The 24,431-nt window shown below is 38.3% G+C and overlaps 1 protein-coding gene across 4 annotated transcripts; it reads right to left on the reverse strand.

Annotated features, from left to right (window-relative positions):
• Positions 1–367: 367 nt before the first annotated feature.
• On the reverse strand, positions 368–9,548 carry PPDPFL (pancreatic progenitor cell differentiation and proliferation factor like). 4 transcript variants are annotated; one of them, XM_027638876.1, is made up of 5 exons: positions 7,143–7,385; positions 3,347–3,776; positions 2,418–2,507; positions 2,231–2,327; positions 368–1,846 (listed from the first exon to the last, which is right to left on the reverse strand). In XM_027638876.1, exons 1-5 carry the CDS (start codon positions 7,149–7,151, stop codon positions 1,798–1,800), a joined length of 675 nt encoding a protein of 224 aa, XP_027494677.1. In that variant the 5' UTR covers positions 7,152–7,385; the 3' UTR covers positions 368–1,797. The 4 variants fall into 4 exon arrangements, with proteins under 4 accessions (XP_027494677.1, XP_027494679.1, XP_027494680.1 ...); XM_027638878.1 differs by lacking the exon at positions 2,418–2,507 and having other exon boundaries at positions 7,143–9,548; XM_027638879.1 differs by lacking the exon at positions 2,418–2,507 and having other exon boundaries at positions 368–1,826; positions 7,143–8,505.
• Positions 9,549–24,431: the final 14,883 nt, after the last annotated feature.

Below are 24,431 nucleotides of genomic sequence, written 5' to 3' on the forward strand. Positions count from 1 at the left end.
ATGTGTAATAATAGGGCTACAGCATCTATTTCTTCTGTGATTTCAAGCATCTTCAAAGAGAGACACAATCACCTTCTTGCAATGAGTAAGTTGTCTTTTTCTCTTCCTTTACAACATGATAGTGTATAAAAAGTCGTTAGGGTCTTTTTCCTAGCCTATATTCCTTTTTCACCTCGCATCAGACTTGAAGTGACTTAGGGAAGAATGTGACACACACAACACAGATCTCTGAGGGAATTTTAAATTTTAAAAATTCTTCATGTTAAAAAAAAAAAAATACACATTCCAAAAACCCCCAGGCCACCAACTGCACCACAAAGAACATGGAACACCAGGTTGTTATTGAAAGCCAAAAATAAACCAGACCAACTACTGATTAAATATTTATTAATAAAAAAATCTTAGCATAAAAAAAGCTCATTCTGTACACTTAAAGGACAAAGATGAAACTATACAATAGCAGTAAAGTAAGACATATAAGTTCATTTAAAGACTCTTGAAATTATGCTTTCAGAATTGTGTTCTTGTCTGTTGTCACCTACCATGCATTTATTGTCTTCATGGAGACTGTAAGCCTCCTGAAGAAGCCACTTGATACACTTTGAAGTTATGCACAGCCATGACAACCATTAACTCATAGTAAAAACATGTTGGTTACATTAATATTTGCTACTGTTAGTTCCTCCAGTGATGGACAAACATCAGGCAGGTTTACTGATAATACATCAAAGAGTTGCATAGATAATTGATATAAATTTTATCATCCAGCCAAATATGTTATTTGCCATATTCTCTGATGCATTTCAGTCATACCCAGTAGAATAAGTAATCTGATGTACTAATTAGCTTCATTTGGTCTTCAACATTGCAATATTACAGTGTCTTTCAAGAGCACGAATCACAACAAAGGTTGACTTGGATAATAACAGTGTTATTACCTTGAGTGGAACATTTTGCCAGATCTAGCACATAACTAAGCTGACAGAGAGCAGAATACTGATAGAATTAGTCACCTAAGAACAAGTAGCTCTTCAAGCCACAACAAAGTGAGTGAGAGAAATCTAAAACAGAGCTGAGAGTATGAACTCTGATTAAGATTGCTTTTCTCCTTGGAAAATGTCAGTGTCCACTAGGATTACTGGTTCCTTGTCCATCTCCTATAATCTGTCCTCAGAAACCAACATGCATAGATATGAATGAAAGTTGTACCTGGGTATTTGAGGTTAGGATCTATGCATCCTGCTTGACCAAAGAGACCAAACAGATTACTGTTTCTTCGTGTAACTGGGCTTTCTAAAATCAAAGCAATTGACAATCATTCTTGTAAACTTACTCTCTGTAACTGGTACACATATACTTGATGGAAGACATGTACCATATAACAGTCCTACTCCAGACTATAGATCTGAATCTTTGTATCAGTGTGACTGCCTGTAGAGCTGATATCTTAAAGGTAACTTAACCCATTGTAAAGTCATCCAATACAGATTCTTCTCCTAAACCTACAATCTTACCTTTATTGTAATTTTTTCTCTAATTATTCAGTTCATCTGGATATTTAATTCTGGTTACTTCCATTAGAGAGACATCTCAAATTATACAATTCTGTAAAGAACACGGTGGGCCATGGACATATCCATTAAGCAATACCATTTAAGCTACTGACAAATATTTTGAAAATACACTTTTCCACTTTCCTAAAGGTTTTGTTTTCTTCTTGTAGCTGAACCCAGACGTTAGGAAGATCCCAAGCCTCTTGGAAAAACAGGTCTGTATATAGCATCTCAGTCAGTAAGGTCACCACGCTGTTCTTTCAACTGTTGGTACTGCAGAAATACATATAAATCTGTTATGAGTAGAATTTTCATTGTATTTTCCTCAAATATATTTATCTGTTTAAGTATTTTCAAACACATTCATATCATCTTTTTAACATAAAGTAAAATGGGTAAACTGTATAAATGGGTGTGCAAGTTCTATGGGTAGAAGATTAAATAAATAGCACCATAAATGTGAAACAGTAACAGACTGTAACACCTTCATAATGTATAGTAGCATATGATTCCATTTATTAAAATGAAAACACGGGGAGCTTACACTCCAAGTGTAAGTCAAGAAAAGAGCATTGCACCCTGCAGAGGGTTTTAGTGGATTATGACTTGTTTAGTAACACTTTAAGCAAAAGGAAAATGCAGCAAGTTATCCCCACCATTGTAAAAACAGAACTCACCTGCTTGCTGATAGTGTTTTTCTGCCAACAGGTGGTGATGGTTCACTATGGAAGAAGCTTTTTATCCACCAGTATTTATCAATTAAGTCAGGTAACCCTGCCAAAGGAGGAAAAGACCACATTATTAGGTACTGTCTGAATAATGAACACGCAAAACTGAAGGCTGTTTCAAAGAAGGGAAGAATACCATGAAATATTTTTTCCTGGTCTGTAACGTTCGTGGCATCTGAACAGCAGGAGGAGCTGGAAGAAACACTGGATTCAGAGTTCAGTCTTGCTGTTCATGGAAAACAGAGACACACATAATTTAAAAAGTGCTTTGAGAGCCTACACTATTTCTACGTCAAGAGTTTTTCAGACCTGCTGCTATATCAAAGGAATCAAGTTTACTGAGCTACAGAGTATAACTTCTATATTATATACACCATTCTACTACAGTTGTTTTTATAAAAACTTTTATATCAGTTGATGTCTCAGTCTACTTATGCTTCACTTAAAAGCATACTGAGATCTATTTGGATAACTTTCACCAAAACTGAAAAAGCTTATGATTCTCCACATTGCTATCAAAACAAGAAAGTCTATACTTGAACATTCAAGTCCAAAACAACCTAATTGCTATACTTTCCATTGTAATACAACCATATACTACACTCACACAACAGTGTCCATCCTGTACAATGGAATCCTAATACACCACGTGTACTCTCAAACTAGTAATTATTTCACATATTTAGAAACAAAATGTGAATTGATTTTGTGTTGTGTTTAAGCTTGCAAAGTAAACACGAAGCACAGGTAGAAGCTGTGAAGAGGTGAATAACCAGAAGCAAATGCTCATTAACACTCAGTTCCTTGGTATGAAAACCTCTCCAAGAAATTAAAAGCTCCTGTACAAACACATGTCTTTGCCTCTAGCTTATCCAGACATCATCTGAAACACTTTCTGACCTTTCCCGAGTGCCAACAACCCGGGCATCTCCTAGGGAGAGGCTCGGCGAGCTCAGCCTCCCTCCTCCACAAGAGTTCCTTAGTCCGAGAGAAGGGAAGAGGGGGAGAAGAACGGTGGGTGTGTTTGGGGACGACAGGCAGCTCCCAGCCCCCCTGAAGACTCACTTCTGTAGTACTGGTTCTTGGCCAGGAGGCAGCCGGCGGAGGGCACTGAGGCCATGGCAGCGGCGCAATTGGGAATCCGACCCTTTTCCGAGAGGAACCCGCGGGTGAAAGGATGCACTGTGCCGCCGGCAACCGGAGCCGCCCCTATATGGGCCACGGCGGGCGGCCCGCCCAGGGGGCCGTGGGGCGGGACGGAAGAGAGCGAGGGAAGGAAAGAAGGAGAGAGGGAGGAGGAAAAAGAGGAGAAGGAGAGCGAGAGCCCCTGGCTGCTGTCGCCTAGCCCTTGCTCGGGTCGTCCCGGAACGGTCGGTCCGCGGAGAGCCCCGCGTTCCCGCCCCGATCCCCTCTGTCTCTCTTCCTGCCTGTCACCTCTGAGTACTTCTCTGGAGTGCCACAGGCGGGGACTAAGAGCTACAGCTTTAGTTATTCTCTATGGGGAATGGGAAGAGAGGAGTGAGCAGACAGGCATCTGTTTCGGTAGAGATTTTTGGCTATGTCAAAACATGGCTGTTTAGAATATGACTGTGCATATACACTAAAGAAAGTGAGGCCAGAGGAACGATGTCCACTCTCACAGTAATGAGCAAAACTCACGATCACACAGTCTTGGTAAAAAACTTGGTAATCCAAAATAGATAACAAAATAACTTTTACTTTCCCACAGATAAATGCACAGCTCCTTTACATTGTTGCAATCCGATATCTTGGCAAAACTTGTCCCACAGTGTGTGTCCTTATCTTTTGTAATGATCAACAGAAAAAGTAACAAACAGCTTTGGCTATTTGACTTTCTCCTGCTCCACAACAAAATGTTTGTTCTCTTTTTTTTTTTTTCCCTAGCAGGAGCTGTGGGTAAGAACACAGCCATATGTGGTGTGAGATACCATGTCACTGCCACGTATCTGCTTAAATACTGCGTTCTATCTCAAATGATAAGGACATAGTTCATATTTGTAAGGGTATAAACCATACCACAGGGAAACTTCCTGTAAAACAATACTCATACAGCAGTTGTAACAGATAAGCATTGTGTGTTTTCCTAGGCCTTTTTATTGACTTTCTGTCATGACAACATTGTGGTCTTTCCCAAGCAAAACTTGAAGGCTCATCTTTGTGAAATCTGCAAGACTGACACAGAAAATACTTTGCAGATGGTTTGGTATCAAGCACTAGCACCAGTTACCTCATATGTTCATCTTGTTATGTCAAAAAGCACTGTAAGAATAGGAAATTACATCCCTACTACTTGGTAATGGACACCTAAATGTAACTGAACTGTTAGCTTGTCATATAGCAATCACCTCTTTTCCTGTCTTAATAGTGAATTTCCATTTTGAAATGGTCAACATTTCTTGTTCTATTTGGGGGCAATAAACATTGATGCCACCATAAATGCCCTCACACTGAGCATTCTGTATAACTGTCAGATCCATTCCTGAAAGAAGAGAAGCTTCTCCCCCAAGAACCATAGGAAGTGCTCCTCTCGGATCGTGGTAGTGGGCATTTGTAGTGATAGCACTGTGTTCTAGACAGTGTTCTAGTAACATTATCAAGTATAGCATCTGTCATTCTCTTTCAGCTCTAAAATCCTGTTTAAATCTACTCATATGTTTGTCAAGGACACTATTAGAAAAGCTGTCTAGGCTTTAACATACCCATGGTCTCGGAACTGTATTTGGCAAGAACACTGACTTAAATAGTACTCTTGCAAACCCACAAATATCCATCCACTTTGGAGCCCTGCCAAAATACTCAAGAGCTGGGGAACACCAGGTCTGTGAAATTTTTAATTGCTTCCCTGCTGCATGCATATTATTTTACTATATCATTTAACATACATGGCTGTTTACCAGTTTTGTTCCGGAGACCTCTTCCATGCATTGCACTGGAATAGAAAGTACTTATTTAATGAGAAATTTTCCATCACTTCTCTCACTCGATCTGGCATTATGTTCTATCTCTTAGATTTTCTTCAAGTACGAATGTAGAATTTTCTGAATGTAGAACTACAGATTTCACCAGAGTTTTTTCTTACATGGTCATTCTGGCAGTTTTTTTTTTACATGGTCATTCTGGCAGAGTGTTTCTAAAACACTGGCACATTTATTTTAAAGCACTGCTACAAAACCAAGGTATGCTATTATCTTCAGTTAACACATGGGAATTCTGAGATCCAAAGGAGATAAGATAAAAGATTCCAGAAATCTTAGGTGTCTCATATGAGAGCTGTCTAGGCCTTTATTTTTTTATAACTATTTAGCACTATGCCATACTTCATTTACCCTCTTATAACTGTCATTCACTTCAGATCCAGATTTAAGTACTCAGTGTGTTGATAAATCAGATTCTCATCAGACATTGAAAAAATGGTTAGTGGCTACCTATGATAAATGTAAGTAACTCACATAGCATCAGTTACAAACTCAGGGGCAAGGTTACAATTTAGCTTTCAAGACAGCATTCAATTACCTTGTCCACTGACCTGTTCTTTTCTCCCTGGAAACCTTCGTTGCATCACTACTCAAATTCTGTCACAAATATGGATGAAATCCTACTAAATGCCTACCATAATCTCTTTAACATTACAAACTCAGTTCATATCCCTGTTTTATCCAAAAACAGGCAAGGGCCCTATGAAATAAATATTACATAATCTGCAATTTTATAAAAATGTATTTACAGAACACATACATTTCCAGACTTTTGCCTGACTAATATTGTGACCTTAACAATAGTGTTCATTTAACATTTGTGTATGCTTAATGATAAAATGGCCACAACACTGAATTATATGTGATCCCATGAAACACAGACACTTATCAAAACAGTAACCTAAATTTAAAAATTAAATCAATATGACCCATTGAATAAATAGGTCTCCCACCTAATTCTGCCAGGATTACCTGGTATAACCCTTTATTAGACATTAAAAGTAAAACATCACAGTCACAACAACAAAACCAAACAAACAGTTTATATTAAGCTTGACCTTAAAGCAGACCTGTTAATTATTCACTAGACAAGGTTTATCTAATAAACTTGCCTACTCATTCACTTCCTGGAATATCTGTAAGCATGATGCCCATCTTTCTGGGGACTTGTTTTGGGTGTTTTCTTTTCATGAACTTTTGTGAAAATTTTTTACTTTTCCTTGTTACTTAAACTTCTGTAAGAGTAGTGTGGCATCAGAAACTGTAGAGTGCTGCTTCACTGCTGTGTTCTTTGAACGATTGCACGAGTACTCTAATAATGTCTTGAGAGATGTGAACAATTTGAGTGAAAGTATCTTTCCACATGGATATGCAGAAAGATACAGTTTTGGAACATGAGGATGGAGTACTCTTGCACAACAAGCTTCTGGAAGAGCAGATTTTGCATCTTTTTATTAATAAGTCTTATTACCCATCTGCAATTAGCATTTCAATAAAATTTTTAAAAGAAATTATTAATCATTATTAATCATTCTTATTTTAAGGGAGTTGTGTCGTAAAATGACTCTCCATGAGAAGACTGAACTTTCCTGGGTAGTATTTTGTAATGGATGTGTTAACATTTTTAGAGAATTTTCAGAAATGTTTCCCTCATGGATCTTTCAGTGACTCTAATTATTTGCTATCTCAACAAATTAATTTGCATACCTGTTCTGTGAAATTTTGAAAGGAGTCTGTAAAAGAGGCTTACATTAAAGAAATTAAGTCTTCCACTATATAAAGTAACAAAACTTTGCTATGCAAAAATTATTATTGAAACCTGTTTGGTTTGTTAGCTACTTCCAAGGACCAGTGTCATCACTTACCATTTTCATTCATTTGTTTTACTCTTCAAATGTTCCTCCAAGTCAAACAGCTCAGCAGGAATGCAGGGCTCATCTATCAAAACCAAGAGAATTTGAGGTATTGATGAAGAACTAAATGGCAGAATAAGAGTTGGGAGGGGAATGGAAATTTATATTACATGCAGCCTGCAAAAGAGACACAGGGTCATAAAGCTTCTTGGGAGAATCTGAGCACAGAAGGGACAAAAAAGGCCTTTTTCTTCACCACTGCAGTGTGTGGCACCATTGCAAATCATCAGCTTTGTAGTAATGACCACCCTTGGTAGTGAAAGTGGTTCCTTACCGGGAGTTCTGGCACTTGCATTCATTGTTATTTTAGGAGCTTACTCTGCTGCAGTAAATGGGAACTCACACCTAAGAACAAGAAAATCACAGTTATCTTAGCCCTACATATGTTACAAAGGTCTGCTGATTTAATGAAAGCCATATTATCAGGAGGACCAAATAGCCTGGCATAGAGGGCTCATTCTTGTAACATCTTGTTCTCCTTTTGTCTCCTCAAAAGCCACTATAGAGTAAACACACACAGTATGTCCTTGTATATCTCCATTTTCCTTATTGCATTAAACACATCCAGCATGTCATTCATATGTCTCAGATACCTGCTCCATTTTCTACTGGGACATCTGAAGAGACATACAGGTGTTAATCCACTTGCAAATCGCACCAGCATGCAGAGGAGGAACGCTGGCTGGGTAGGACTTATCACACAACAACATCAGGTCAGATCTTCAGTTCATCATACTTGTTATTTCCTTCTTCTCCCACAATTTAACCAGTTGGCCTCAGAAGTGTAAACACCATTAGGACTGCCCCAGGGACTCCGCCATTTTTTCTAGAGTTTCACACGCTTAGAATTTGTCTGAACTAGTAATATAAATACACTTGGTACCATTCTTTGGCCCTGAAGACAACTGGTATAGAATGGTCTCTAGCCACATTGTTTTATACTGTGAAGTAATTTGTTTACATCCAGAATGTTTGTGAAGAATTGTCTCTTGCTTGTGTTAAATCCCATGCTGCTTGGGACTTTTTTGGGAAGAAACCAGAGAAAACCCTAAGCCATTCCAGGACCTTTTCAATATTTTAATAGCATGGACAATCATGTTCTGTTCCCTGACAAGGTACCCTGGCATTAATTCTAGGGTTAGTTAATTTGATGTGATGTCACTTCTGCCTAGTGTAAGAGATCCAGAGCCCAATAAGCTGGCAAACAAATGAGTCTCTTCTGGGCATCCATCTGCAAACATACCATGTTGAACATTTCTGTGTAGATGGCTAATTAGGGTCCAGTTATTGTATTTACTTAGATCTTAATCTAATACAGTTTCCACCTCCACAAATGCTGCTGGTGGAAAGTCTTTTTCTCAGGCTGCTACAGTGCCAAGTCTTAGTCCAGCAAGAGCTGGAGCACAGTCCCATTCAGACAACCACGAGGGTTTTCTGCCTTAATTATGCAACATGTTAACAATAAAAAAATGGAGAACAGGTACTGCCAATCTCTGCTTCTGTGACAATTTAGGAGCAAAAAAAAAAAAAAAGAGAGAGAAAAGAACCATAAAAGCCACTTCTTTGGGAAACCATTCTTCCCAGTCTCAGTCTGAACCGACACCAGTGCTGAGCTTCAAAGCATGACATACTGATACTACACTTCAAGCTGACTTCATGAGAAAGGAAAGGTCGCCAAGCTGAGTGCTTCACAAGATAAAAGTGCCCAGCATCCCAGCAGAATTTACTCTAACTACAAACTGATCTGACTGGCAATGAAGGCATAGTTGGCAGCATTTCCTGGAGCTGAGGAAAGACAATGAGGGACTTCTTCACATCCCCTTGTCTACATATCCTCATGTTTATCTCTGGAAGCTCTTGTTGACATGACTTGTTATTATGTGATGTACTGTGCATCTTATCTGCATGCTGTTGTTTTCCTATCTTGTTTTGCTTTCCTAAGTTTGTAATTGGTCTTTGACCTAGCTTTCCCTTATCCTGTTTGGATAAACGTGTTTGAACTGTTAAGAGTCTGTTGATCTATCTTGCCTTTCAAAGTAATTCTAGGGCTCCTAAGGCTTCCTCTCCTTTTGTGACCAGCTCCTACAAGGCAGCACAACAATCTCTCCTGAAATTCAGGGTCCCAAAATAGAAGACAGCATAAAGAACAGAGTGAGAAACTCCAAAAGGATGAGAAAGGCTTTCAGAAAAGGAGAAAAAAATATAACCCAGATAGAGACTGCATTTTTGAACTGGAAACTTAGTTTTAACACTTAGAAGTATCTTGTTCAGGTATGCCAGAAACCAAGATCTGAAGGTCGCAACCTTTTGTCAGACTAGCAGAAAATTACTCTTTCCATTCAAGACAGTAAAAATGTTATATTTCACAGAATCATAGAATAGGTTGGGGGCAAACATAGCCATGAGGGAAGACTCCTAATTGGAGATTTTATCTTTCTTTTCAGCAAATCCAGAGTAACCATAGAGAACAGGGGCCTCTTCTTTTGAATGTGCTTCATAGTTTCAGGATGTGAATGTGGCAGACAGATTTAAATAAACAAACATACTACAAATTCTACAATGAAAACCCACAAACATCCCACCAAATTGGGGCCATAATGTGGATGTAATTAGTTTGTCTGTGTCAGGATATACTGTTTACATGCAATTGAGAACCTAAGGTCATATTCACTACTGCTAAACCAGTACAGATAAAGCTCAAAACAGTATAAGTACAGGTTTACAGTCCTAGAAACACAGAAGAGGAAATGAAAGACGGCAAGGGATCCATTAATCCAGAGTTTCTCCAAAACTTAATAGATCATACACGTCCAAAAAAATACAATGCTGCAATTGAAACTGTATAATAAGCCTTTCATAATTGTGCACTGCTCAGCATTAACAATTCACAAATCTTGTGATACAGATTTCTCAGAGGCTTTGCTATAGAAGTTTTTCCTCTGCAACACAGGCAGCAGGTAGGAGGAAATAAGGGATGACAGTCAGCCTTAGCTCACATTCAGAGGGTAGTGGTAAATGACTGAGTCCCAATCGACATCAGTGACAAGTGGTGTCACTTAGGGGTCTGTATTTTGACCAGTTATTTAATATCTTCATTAATGACAGGCGAAGGAATCAAGTGCACTCTTGACAAATTTGCAGGTGACGCCAAGCTTAGTGGTATGGTTGACACACTTGAACGACAGGATGCCGTCCAGAGACACCTGGAAACTTAGGGGTGACCTAATTGTTGCCTTCTGGTACCTGAAGGGAGCCTACAAGAAAGATGGAGAGGGACTTTTCACAAGAGAATGTAGTGACAGGACAAGGGAGAATGGCTTCAAACTGAGAGTAGCTTTAGATTAGATATTAGGAAGAAATTCTTTACTGTGAAGGTGGTGAGACACTGGAACAGGCTGCCCAGAAAAGTTGTGGATACTCCATCCCTGAAACTGTCCAAGGCCAAGCTGGATGTTGATCTGAGCAACCTGGTATAGTGGAAAGTGTCCCTGCCCATGGCAAGGAGTTGGAACTTGATGATCTTTAAGGTCCATTCTAACCCAAACAATTCTATGATTCTATGATGTTTTATACATATATTTAATTCTTTCTTTCTGAAAACAAAATACTGTCTATTTAATAACACAGTACCACTACTGTAGTTGATAATAGAATGAAAATTGTTGTCTGCAGATTGTCAGCTCAAGAGAAGCAATAGATTTGTTGCTTTTGACTAAAAGTTTTCATTTACAATGATGATAATGGTTATGATTGAATGATTATTTGTTGACATGAGTAACTGTCACAAGTTCTTTCCATGTGAAATTGATATGGTAACACAGATAAAATTCCCCTGTGCAACTGATATTGCTTGGATCCATTTTGACAGCCTGAGCAAATGACCGAAGAAATGAGGAGATGCTATCATTTCACATCTAATCCTAATTGTTTTAGAATAAGAGTAATAAGAATACCACGTAAAACAGGAGATTTGCGCTGCCAGCATCCAATGTGGTGCTAATAATGCCAAGGTTGTGGTTTCAATCCGTGCATGGGTCATTTGCTTAACAGTTGGACTTGATGATCCTTGTGGGTCCCTTTCAACTCAGAATATTCTGTGATACTCTGTCTATAAAAAGAAGGCCATCAGAGACTTTTATGTGGAAATAGATATATGCTTTTCAAACATTTGCCTTTTTTTGATACCTGCAATTATCTACAAGTCCCATTAAATGCTTGAAGATCTCATTATCCACAAATGAGCCATGCATCGTCTTGACCTACTCTGTGCTTCCAGAAGGCAGGCTCTCTTCAGGACAGAAAATCTATGTGATCAAATCCTTCATTGTCTGTCTTCATCCCTGACAAATTCTGTAAATTCTCAGTCAATATAAAGTATCAAGCTCAAATGATTGAGGCTTCATGTCCGCATCATTATGGGTTATGGGTTTTTTTTTCTCATTTTGTAACAAACTTTGGTTCTGTTTTTGTAGTGCTTCACTTGCTTGTATAACCAGAGAAAAGTGGGAGCAAAAGAAGCTGGTAGAAGTGCTGGATAAATTTTACATATCATTGTCAGAACAAATGCAGATAATAGATTATTTGAACACAGCAAGAGAATCTAGAAATATCTAGAACAGGGTTATGCAACTCTGAAAAAATCTCCTCCACTTGGTTCACTTGCCTCCACTAGATTTTCCAGCAGCTAAGATCCTCCCTATCAGTCCATATCAGCCCATATTTTATAATTGGCTAAAAGTATTCATATTCACTCCTTCACTTTGGAGAAAATGAACTGCTGTCAGCAGTTTAGGGTTGTTATCAATCCTGCAGCCATGAGTCATCACTTGTTACTACAACAGCTACTGCCAATCTGAGAAAGAACTTCTACCACATGACATTTGACCAATCCACTTTAAGCCCTTTCAGGACAGCCAGAAAGGTACTGGCCTGCAGTTTGGGAAATAATTGTTAAAAAGAGCAGCTTACCATTATAGCTACAGTTTTCTTACACGTCACCTTTGGGAAAAAGTAGTTCTGTGTGTCTGAAAGAGCTTTTGTATTGGAGCTGGGTCATGCACAGCAAGGTTGAAGTTAGGCAAGCTGCCAGAACAAAGTCATTTACTCAGCATTGGCTTCAGCTCTCACACATCTGCTCCATAACTCACCAGCTTGGTGCTGTCAGCCTTTGGAAGGACCAGTGCCTGAACAGAATACAAGAGGAGTATTTCTAAATACTTCTGAGGATCTGGGTACAGGTATTTTTTGATTTAACAACAGAGCTCTAGCTCTGTAATCTCATTTGGGTGACCCAAACACCTGATGTTAAAGCTTTTTTTATGAATATTATTGGAGACACTCATTCTCAAAAACCCACTTTTGTATTTTATTTCCTAAAACCTGTAACTTTTTAATAAAATGTTGTTTCCTTATTAGCTCATTAAAGAAAATATTCACAAATAAGTGTAGTTCAAATTCAATTGTTTACATCTTTGAACATATTCTTTTACGCACAATTTGCAATCTGCAGAATTTCAGGCAAATGCAGACAAGATAGTTGGACATCAGTCACAAGAGGTATATAGAGCAGGAACAGCTAATCAGAGATAAATTAAAAGCCAACAAGTATGAACAAATCCTGTGCTCAGACACTTAAATTTTGCATGTAATTACCGTAATTTTGTCTGTATATCACAGATACAGTTTTACAGGTTTTGATTTCTCTGAAAGTGTAGTACTATAATAGAGGCATAAAATATGATCTGAACCAAACAGTATTTCTGAGTATGAAAGCAATGATTCAGATACAGTTCACTAACCTAATTAATTTCAACTGTAACCCAGTCCAAAATTATATCCTTTTCTATTACACCATAATGACTTCTTTAATTTACCAGAAGTACAAAAAATGAGCAAAAGTAAGATCAAAAAATCTTACTGGTTTTATCACAAAATATAGTTGCAAAATATTGTTCTAACAGTGATTTGTATCAAAGTGTAAGTGATTTTATGACTTTGAAATTGATAGGAACTTTGATAGTTCTGAAATTGATAGCATTTTGAAAATTTTAAAAGCACTGTCTCCTTTCTCTTGACTCATTTATTTAGGGTTTCTCAAATTAATTTTTTAAACTCAAGCACTTAGTCCATGTCAAACCTTTCATTTTTGTTTTACTTAAGTAAGCTTAGAAATTAGGAGCTAATTGTGTAATTTGGTCCTGTCAATGCCTCACTACAAATATTGGAGCTCAAAAACAGGAGCTTGAACAAGTGCAGGCATCTGCCAAAGGAGGAGGGTTAACAAGAATGACCAAGGTGGCTCTGGGAGCACCTCAGAAGCACAAGAGTGTCTATGAAGCAGCTGTGTTACCAGTGAGCAAATTCCTCTCCCTGTTGTTTCCCTACTGTGCTCTTCCAGGTACTAAACGAAATTTGGCTCACCCTGTTCTCTGAACTGGCAGCAAACTCAACTTGAAAAGAAACATCTCTTGGCTGCCTTATGGTTCCAAATTCCATCTTCTGCAAATTTGCATCTTGCCAAAGGATCATTATAGTAATTTTTGTCATTTTGGGCTTGTAGAAGGAAAAACCACAACCTTAATAGGCACCTAAAAAACCTCACCTTTTTTTTTAGTAGAGTTGAGATCTGGAAGCAAGTATTTGAACCTTAAGAAATCTGTAATAAACCTCAGAAATGCATCATTAGCACTCGTGTTTTCTATATATGTACATATCTGAGCTGCATGGAAATCTGACACACAGATATTTTCCTGTTCAGCTATTTCTTTCATGGACCTGTAGTGCTGCAAGACAAGCAGGCAGAATTAACCCCTGTTGGCACCATTCCCATGATTATAGTAAGGAGGCCCTAGGCTGCAGTGCCTTGTCTGTGTCTGCAATTATTCCCTTAGTTTGCCACAGGTATGTTCCTGCTTTGGCAAGGACGAAGTCCTCAAGGCCATGATTGCAATCATGTAAGCTCTTATATCTCCCTTGAAAGATGTCTTTTGCTCTTGCACAGACTACAAGGCCTGTAGGACCACTTCTTGCTGCTACCTTACAGCATCTGCACTGTGATCACTGTATTACAGCAAGCTACAGCTTGTGAGACTGACAAAGGAGAACAGAGGCGGCAAAAAGCTCCAGGTATCTTCAGATTCAAGGACGGTAAAACCTATCCCCCTGTATAGTTTCTGGAGGCCATTTGGCTACTGGATCTCCTAGACTGCACTCTTCAAAAGTTGTGTCAGCACCAACTGAAACTTTGATGGTGACATCTGTCATGCTTTTAGTGCATCAGAAAACCACAAACACAGTTTTTCCAAGTCTTAATAGTTCTGGATGTGCATCATGAGCCTCTCCTGATGATTTACATTCACGTATTGCTAATTTCTGGACACAAAAGATTACCTTCATGGGTCTATCTCAAAAATTGCTCATTGCTGGAGAGGTATCACACCTCTTTCTGTTTCCCCTTTCCTAATCTAGAAATGTATGAACATTTCTTCTTGAAATCTGTTTCTGGTAGACTCCTATAGATCCATGACACAGGAATCTGGTGTTAGCAAATCTGTTGAGGCTGTGGATACAATGAAAGCCTGCAAGCCACACCAGTTGCTACCTTCCTGTCTGATGAAAGTCTAAGCTGCCCTGGACATCTTTGCTGTATTCAGATGGGATAGCACACTCATCTGTTCTGGGTAGGATATCACAGTGACATTTTACCCCACATTTTTCCCTTTTCAAGGCCTGTGCTTAATGCAGCCTCATAAGCTGAGAAGCCACAGGCAATTCATGAACTCGACTGAACCATGCACATATCTACTACAGGTTTCAGAATTACTGCAAAAGAGGGAACACACTCATCCCAGTGAAATCAGTATTTGTGATGTGTAGGTGCCTACACACATGGTTCAGATAATCATGTCCTCTTCAGACAGCTGACTCCTGTGTCCATGGGGACTCCAGACACATAGATAAATCTGAATGGTTATTGAGGTGCTAGAGAGCAAGACATACCTTCCTAGAAAATGTCATTTCTATGAAAATACTATCACATTCTCTGAAATGTAATGAGTATTTCAGAGACTGTGCAATTAGGGCAGGGAGCTCTCTTCTAGCCTATGAGTCTGCAGAAGTAGAAATGTTTATCTAGTTCTTTTGTAAATCCTAAGCGCATACACAGGTTCATCCTACCTCATTGTGCAGCCTTACCTGGAAGGAGTTTCTCATTCATGTCTAAGTTGTCCCTTCTTGTCGGCAGTCTTCAAAAACTTTTCTCATCCAGAGGTTCTAGTCTAAGTAGGGAAGGTCCAGTTGGCAAGCTACTCAGATTTTGTGTGGGAGTGCTTCAAGAGTTTTTCTTCCAGTGTTTGCTTTCAGTCCACCCTCAGGAACATTTCACAGACTGAACACTATGGAAAATTAGGCTTCATACTCTAGAGTCCTGCAAGGAATGAGGTTGTGTACATATAGACAGGTGTCTGACCAGTGGTGTAGACCTCCTGTTGTAAAGCTCAGTGCTGATTCAAATAGAATGAGGTAGAAGTCCTTCATATCAGTGCTTGAGAAGGGCACATGTTACTGTGCTGGAGCACAGCCCACAAACCTGCACCAATTTACAGAGAAACTGTTTGACATGGGGGAAAGAAGTACTTTTTGCATTTCTAATACTCAGCCTAGCACTTCCATGTCAACTTTGGGCACGTATTTGCTTTGCAACTTGCATATTTTGCAAGAGAAGAAAAAATGAAAAGGCCTTGGTACAAAAAATTACTTTCTTAAAGTTTTGTTTTCAGCTGTTTTTTAGGCTTCCATCTGTTAATCTGCATTATCTCCAATTACCTTGATCCTCCATCTGGTAGCCAGACTTTCTGCTCAAACACTCTTTATACTCTCCAACTAATGCTTGGAGGAAGAATTGTAATTCCACACAGACTTTCACCTAATTTTTCAGATTTTTTTTCCTGATATTTTGCATGGTAACTGACCATAGCTCTGGGGAATCTTTCAAGGTTTGCTAGTACAACTTTCAAATTTGAAGATCACCAAAAGGTTTTGTAAGATTTTGATCTGAATCCAAAAACAAAAATCAAGGAGAAAATCGTCATTTAAAAATGAGCATTACATACTCTATTAGAAAAAGTAGGTCTACCCATTTCAGTACAATCTATTTAATTTTTTTGACCAAATCTTCAACTTTAACAGGCAACAATAACATCTTTTCAAGTTTTTAATACAGTTTGACAGGTAAGACCATGAAAGTGTACTTCATTATTTTATATTTATGAACCAAGATGAGATTCTATAATATCCTGTGCTGATGTGATCTATTGTTGTACTTTTATTTCTAGCCCCTGTTATCTGGTTGCTGCTAGAAATTTTACCCGTAGATGCTGATGTGTTGTCTTTGAATAAAATCACATATTGTTGCCTGTTCTCTCAGTTTGATTTATTTTGGGTGATAAATGAACATCTTGAGGCAGTCATCAGACTTTAATTTGACTGAACAGATCGTAACTGAAAATCACAATTTTCCTAGAGCGCTGCTGAAGAGCAGCCAGTCATTTCACATTTACCCATACATTGTTGGTTGCTTATTGCTTCCCTGCAATATGCACTCCAATCCTTTTTCTAGTATTTACGGCACTACTCACGTATCTTACCATCAATGTTTTATAAGCTAGCAGGAGGAAAAAATTTACTCACAGATCATGTGATACTGGGGAAATGCAGCAGCTCAATACTGTTACCTGTACACATCCAAAAATATACTAAGTTACTTTATATACTACTAAAGGTAAAAAATCCTTTATGGCTGTTATTTCATCTTTTTACTTTTTTTTTTCCCCTCAAAGCCTCTGGAGACCCTCAGATTTGAGAAACACTATACTTTCCCTTCCTTACAAGGTTTTTTACATAGTTGCATATACATCTTGTTTTGTTGTTACATCAATGTAAGAGTATTGGCAGCAAGGGATTCAATTCTGATTTGTAAGGCTGGAAAGGTTCTATCTCTTTCCTCTCCTCATTGCTGCCTTTCTTTCAGCTCATACAGCCCATATCGATTGGGCTGAAGCTCTTTCTCTTGTGTTTCATAGATTCATTAAATTTAAGGAACAGTAAATAAACTCATCCAAGCATATGTACAACAGCAGTCATAGGATTTTGGCCTCTGCTGAGACCAAAGTCTTATATCTGTTTGAATCATACCTTCCAGGAAGATATGATTGAAGGTAGCAAAAGAGGGAGACTGGCATTTCCTTTGTCAATCTGTCTGCATTTTCCTGTGATCTCAGTTTTCCATTTTATAGACAATATCATCCAGAATGATATCTTTCCTTACTTTTAACCACTGTTAATTGTTAAATACATATAGAGTTCTAGCAAAGGTGATGCACAAGAAAGGAGCCTTTCTTATAGCAATCCCATCAATTAGAGCAGCAGCTGATTTTAACGGAATTTACTTTTTAGTTTAAAAAAGCAAAATTTTCTGGCTGAGTTCTGATATGGCAGAATAAGCATGGTCAGCTTTCATGAAAAAACTTTCAAAGGTCCAGAATCCTTTTCTATTTTTGAATAAACCCCACCAGAGTGCTCTTCCCTCCTTGGTAAGTAGGCCCAGTATCACTGCAGGCTTTACACTCTGGGAAACAAGGGCTGCAACATCCACTTCTCTACTGGGACATGTAGAATTCCACAGGGACAGGAACAAGTTTGGGTTGTATGTTTTTTCTCTAATGCTCAGCACAGCAGGGCATCTCTTGCCCCATCTAATTCATCTCAGAAAGGATCTTTGTGAACTTAGACAGCACTTCTCTGTGACAATCCCTCTGTATGGAACTCCGAGTTAGCCTCTGTATGGGAAGTTTAAAGCTTACACAGTCCTTACAAAGGTTTTGAGTCCTCAAGACTAAGAAGCTTTGATCTTGGTACTTATCTGGTACCATTTTTAATTAAAAAGCAAGACTTCGTTGTAGTCCTCAAAAGTCAAAATCCCTTGCTAGGTCCACCCTATAGTATCTGGTACCTTACACAGTCTTCTGTTCAGCTATTTATGCATCATTTTTCTGATAAATGTATTTATTTTTGTTACAGATGCAGGGGTAAATTCTAGCATTTTCCAATGCATTTGAGGGAAAATATGTCTTTGCACCAATGTTCGGGGTTTTTTAGTTATTCTGTGTGCACCTCATTCTGAAGAAAGTCATGGAACACAGTGTCACCTCCCAAAATCCATGAACTCCTAGATCCGCTACATTCATTTAAAACTACGTAAAGGATGAACAAAACAATTAGTATGATCTACTGCCACAAGCAGATAGGTCTTCAGAGAAAAAACATTTTCGGCCATGCCCTGCTTTGAAACCATGATGAGGTACTGTTGGGAGTTTTTTTCACTGTTTGTGCTTACAAGTCAGGAAAGCATGGTAAACAACATGGTGATGATAAAATCTAGGTACAGACTCTGTGCTGAGCTTCTTTAGGGAAGTAATTTTCAAAGACATATTTGGTACAAAACAACTACTGAATGCATGTAAAAGTATGTTGTGGAAGTCTTGTAATAGCATACATCTGTTGTGTAGTTTGGCCTATATATTCTATTTACTCAGTCTGCAATCTCTTCTGCCACTGCCTTATGTTTTATAACGTACCTGAAAATCACATGATGTAATTATAAGAAAAACTGCTTGGAAGGTGGACTGACTATTCATCTAACTGGATATCTCAAAAGGTTCCCCCTGCTAACATATTATAACATGTTTATATAAAGCTGCTTCATATATGGTAGGCCAAATATTACATTTTAAATTGCTTATAGGTTCTTATGGAAAATACTTTTATTATGTTTGAAGCAAAATCCCAAACACTGGTTCTGTTGCATCAAGGACTGCTGCTGTTAGTCCCTGGTGTTAATTCAGTTGGAGAGAGACTGAACTTGTAAGTTCAGAATATCATTCCATCTCCCAAAAATGTGTTCAAAACAACATCATGTACTTTTCAGATGTAACCTCTCCTGTCTCTCTTCCCAGCATCAAGAGAGTGAGATACAGAGGGTTCCTGGAAGAACCAGAGCAAATATGCACTAGAGCACCTGGAAGCACAGCATGCCAAGTTACATACTACTGGTCAAAGTTCACTAATATTCTGAGAAACAGAAAACAAAGTAACTTTACCCTGAAACTCTCTGTTTTTCAGGTGTAAACAAAGTTTTACTGTCTGCCCAGCCTGCTGTGAGTAGTCTCTACATAGTACTCTTTAAGGAAAAGTTGACTTGACTCAAACACAATCTCCAGTAATAAGTAAATAAGTAGTGATGAGTAGATTTTCCATAGGCTATTGTAAATTCTTATATTATTCACTTGCACTAAATTACCCCACCCCATAGACTGAGCATGAGATGGTCTGCTGGGGTCAGAGCTGCCTCAAGCCTGGCTTTGCAAGGTGAGCGGGAGTAAAGGTCTTCCCACGCTGTGAGACACACTCAGGACTAATGGCCTGTCTTGCCGAGAGTGTCAGCCCAGAGTCCAAGGCCAGCTCAGTGCCTGTTTGAATACCCATCCATACCAGTAAAGCCTTCCAGTTCAAACTGAGTCGTACACGAGGGGGTATTTATGCTATCAGACTAGGGGACAGTTTTCAACTCAGATCTGTTGATGTTCATGTGGAGTGGGAGCAATCACATGGTGCCTCTGTAAAAACTGCTACATTCTGCACTCCAAACCATTTCTACCCATCTCCCTGCTCTCTTTATTTACATTCCTTTGAATTAAACCCTGTGGGTACTGTTCAAGTAGTGTAATTTAAGCTAACCAGTGTAGTAAAGTCAAGCCCTAAAAGAACATTTTCCTGTTTCTGCTGAACCATACTTGGGAGGAGCATTGCAACAGGAATAAACTGGTTGATCCTATTTTATATTTCCAACCAAGGTATTCGACTGCCTTGATATGAAATAGTTCAATAGTAAATTTGCTTCATTGATAGGTAATGGTGGAGTTGTCTTCAAAAGACCTGTGTCAGCAGTTCCTTGTTTCAAGCCTTCATATTAGAAAACATTGTCAATGCTATTTTATGCCTGTATGCTCAAGCCAAGCAATTTATGGTGTTTAAAAATTAATATGGATTGAAAAGCATTTGATAGTGCAAAGCTCAGCACTCTGAATTTCCTTTTTCGCTTCTTTATATGTGCTGCCAAAATATTTGCTAACCAGCTGTAACCTTTACCCTAGTTTCACAGGGTACTAAAATAGACTGTTGTGCTGTAGATGTGTTTCTCTGCTTTTAATTTGCTGATCACGTACTCTACTTATTATGTAGTAATAAACAGCCTTTTGTAGGGCAAAGGTAACCCAATGGAATACAGTAAAAACAGCAAGAGGAAAACATTGAAAGTTTAATCCTACATACAAGCTACATCCTCCGACATTTAGGCAAACCCAAGTTCAGATTTCTGAACTCAACACTCATGGTCACAAGTCATAGCTAAAGCATTTTCTATCCATTCTCTTCTTTATTCCCTATAAATCTCTATATTTGGGTTAATGTATAACCAAGGAATTTTAATGTGTATCAAGCTAACATGCTTCAGGACATCGCCCTAACTATGAGAAAAATAAATTATTATGATTTCACCTTCTTTAATGCAGCTTAGAACAGCTTAAATCCTCCTGAAAACAGGCCCATTCAACTAAAATCCCACTGATCAGGTTAACTGAAAAGAAGGATTTCAGGGCATAGACCTATAACTGTAATTTGGAATATGCAGCACATTTGTCTAAGGGTTTTATAAATACTAAAACCCAGAATGCAATATGTCATTGTAGTCTTGACTAAAAGGAGTATTTACCCTCAAACAGACAGTCAAGGTCACAGTTACAATTTCAGAATTCAAGACTATTCCCTGATTCAACAGCCATGTCCTGAAAGACTAGTAAGAAAAGCAGCCATTGCAAAGGACAAGATTGCAAAGGTAACAATTATAGGCTGCATCAGGCCATAGAATAAATGATCTGCACCATCCTGATTAGCCTGCAGATTGGGAAGGCATTAAACATTATTGTATTGCAAATTCCTAATTACATTGTGCCTCATGTAAGGTTCTTTGTCTCTGTGGCTTGAAGCCATATTTTGGGTTTTTTCCTCTATTTTAGGTTTTAATGTATTTTTCATAGAAAACCAATGTGAGATATTCTCAAAAACATATTGTTTTAATAATGTGTATGTTCTGGGATTCCTAGCAACATGAACAATACAAAATCTCTGTGGATTTTAGTGGCTTAACCAAGTCTGTTGATATTGGATTTAAAGCTGAGAAAGAACGCATCTCTGCAGCTAGAACCACTGGGGATATTCTGTCCTTAACTTATTTTCTGTTGTACAAAATTTCTCCCTGTGTGCACATTTAATTCTTTTTAAAATACAGTATTGTAGAAACAACATTTTCTCTTAATGTACTCTCTATTTATATATTCTAACACATACACTCCACCTTAAAACTAAATGTTGAAAAGTCACACATATATATAATTTAATTATTCATAAATACAAGTGACATCTAAAAAATTTATGACTGAAATCAGCAATTTGCCAGAGAAAAACAAAATACTCTCCAGAAAGCGAAAAAAAAAATCCACTCTTCTTCTTCCTCAGCCTTGTGCCCAGATGTCAAAGAAAGATGGATTTCATGCAAGCTTTCATCAGGAAAGTTTTTCTTAGGTACAGACATGCCAATCTTCTACATTCATAAAATATACATGTTCTGAGGGAAAAAAATATCAACTCTTTGACTGATAGAAGAGTACAATTTGCAAAGCTTCAACTGGTTATGTTTAAAGCACTGAGGTGGACTGCTTCTGAAGGCAGGAGGTATTTTTCTAGTGTCTGTTAGATGTCTATCAATATAGAGTTTTTTTCAGACTTGTTCAAGAACAGAACAGAATCCATAGTTCAAACACATGATACAATTGAATGTTATGACCAATTTCTTCAATTTCATTAAGAAGCTCTAGAATCCTACTGCAAACCATTAGTCTTATTTCATTATCATGTCATATGTTCATAGTATTAATGTATACATAGAAGTTAAGAAAATACTGTAAGGTTCTGAAAGAAAAAAGTGTGTACCTGTGCATGTGTACCTGTTATGCCTAGCTTATTACATGATTATTATTTTGTTCAATTGGTGGGAATGGGAATTCTTTGGCAGAACGATGTATTTACTGTTATATTGTGGACACAAGCTTAAAAGCTAGAAAATTCATTGTTGGGACAAAAACTGCTGACAGAGCCACTTAGGAGTATTTCTTGTTCTTATAATTATCTTATTATACAGTACATAATTTTATGACTTATATATGTTATAAAGGATGAAGATTTAAATTAATCTTAAATTAGAAAAGGTACTAAACCTAAATTTATGTGCTTTTCTAATTTTCTACTTTACCTTTAATATTAAAGAAGGGTGTACTCTAATTTCAATCACATGTGAAAAATATTGAACTATTACCCTCCTTTGAGGAAACTGAGGTCAGTTAGAAACACAGTGAAAAAAAATCAAAAAAGAGGAAAGATAAAATGTCAGGTGAAAGACAAATATACTTGAACTAAATTCTACTTTTACCTATGTGGGCATATCTACATGGGGACATCAGTGTGCTAGGTTATGTCGTGTTCCAGTTCCTCTTTAATGTACATTAAGACAGAAATAATTTGCCCTATACTGAATGTCAACTCAGCTGCATCACACAGAAATACTTCTAGGGCTAACATACGGGAGTGACATCTCATTTCTGAGAAATAAGGGAGTGTGTGAAATTAGTGGACATTGCCTTCACTACACTGAGACCCTCATACATCCTGCTCCTGGTGGCCCAGTTCACTCATGAACCCACTCGTGCCTTGACTCACCAACCAACAGCACCTCATATACAGGATCTAGAGCTTCTCAGGAGCCAAGGCCATTAGCCTTACCTCTGTGCAAGGCTCTGAAGTTAACAGGCCCCTCTAGGCACCAGGTTGTCTCCATGCACATCCTTGTGCCTCTTCCATGTCACTTTGTAGCTGAGTTGTTGCCAGATCACCCAAGACACATGGCAGGCTGACTTCTACCCAATGCTCAGAGTTTCATAATTGGGTCAGGAAAACAGGGAGAAGTATTTTAATTAGTCAACCTGCCACTCCTTCGTACTTGATGTTCTGTGCATGCCTCCTACACAGACATTTCTTATGGATCAGCTCATGCCCTGCCGTCCCCATGTTCTGGCTTGACTTGACTCACTCTAACCTCCCTAGGCAGGCAGTCTTTTAGTACTAAAAAAGACAGCTCAAGAAGGATGTGAGTGTGCTCTGGTTGCTATATGAGGTGACGTACAGACTTGCAGGCTCAATAACCGTGTCCTGCTAACACAATCCATCACACATGGCTCACGAACACCTGGCCTGCGGCCAGGGCAGCATGAGTACGGAGTACATGTGTGCACCTGTCATGTGGTCAGAGCTAAAAGTACCCACAGGGAAAGGTGATAGGGAGTTGCCAGCAAGACTTAAATGAACACTTAAGCTTTCTGTTCAGGAACTTGTAAAGATTGGTAACTCATTACGTGACTTTAATTGCTGAATAGGCTAATTGCTGACTTTGCTAAAACTGGGAAAACAGTATGGCCCATATCACAGTCTCCATATGTAGAGCACTCCCCTGTTCTGCTCTTCTGTAGCATATACTTGTTGCAAAGAGAAAGGGAATAAACCCTTTTTTTTTTTTTTTACCCCTATTGAGCAACAAAAGTAAAAGAAGCAGGGTCTTACGCTGCAACCAGAGATAAACTCTCTAATGGCAAGATCATTGAGTAATGGAGTAGACTGCCCAGGGAGCTGTAGTGTCTGCCTCAATGGAGTTTTTTTTAGGAGGTCATAACACAACCATCTGTCAGGGATGATTCATACATAACTTATTCTGCCTTGGAACAGGGAATAGACTAACTAACCTTTTTGGATCCCTTCCAGACCAGTTTTCGGTGATTGTCCATGCTAAGATGCTTCTCTAGATATGAAGTATGCTTTTACATATTGTATTTCTTTTGTATTCAGATGGAAAAACCCTTAAGTCTTGTAATTTATCTTTTTCCTGAAACCAATTCCATTTCATTAAGCGTAATGACAGTTTAATGCACATTTCTTTATCCTATATATACAGTATTATCTGTAACTCTGCAGTACTGGAACATAGGCACCCTCAGCTTTCCTTTTAATCTGAAGTTCAAAGCT

This window comes from Corapipo altera, unplaced genomic scaffold (genome assembly GCF_003945725.1).
Source record: "Corapipo altera isolate COAL_440 unplaced genomic scaffold, ASM394572v1 49, whole genome shotgun sequence".
Taxonomy (NCBI): Eukaryota; Metazoa; Chordata; class Aves; order Passeriformes; family Pipridae; genus Corapipo; species Corapipo altera.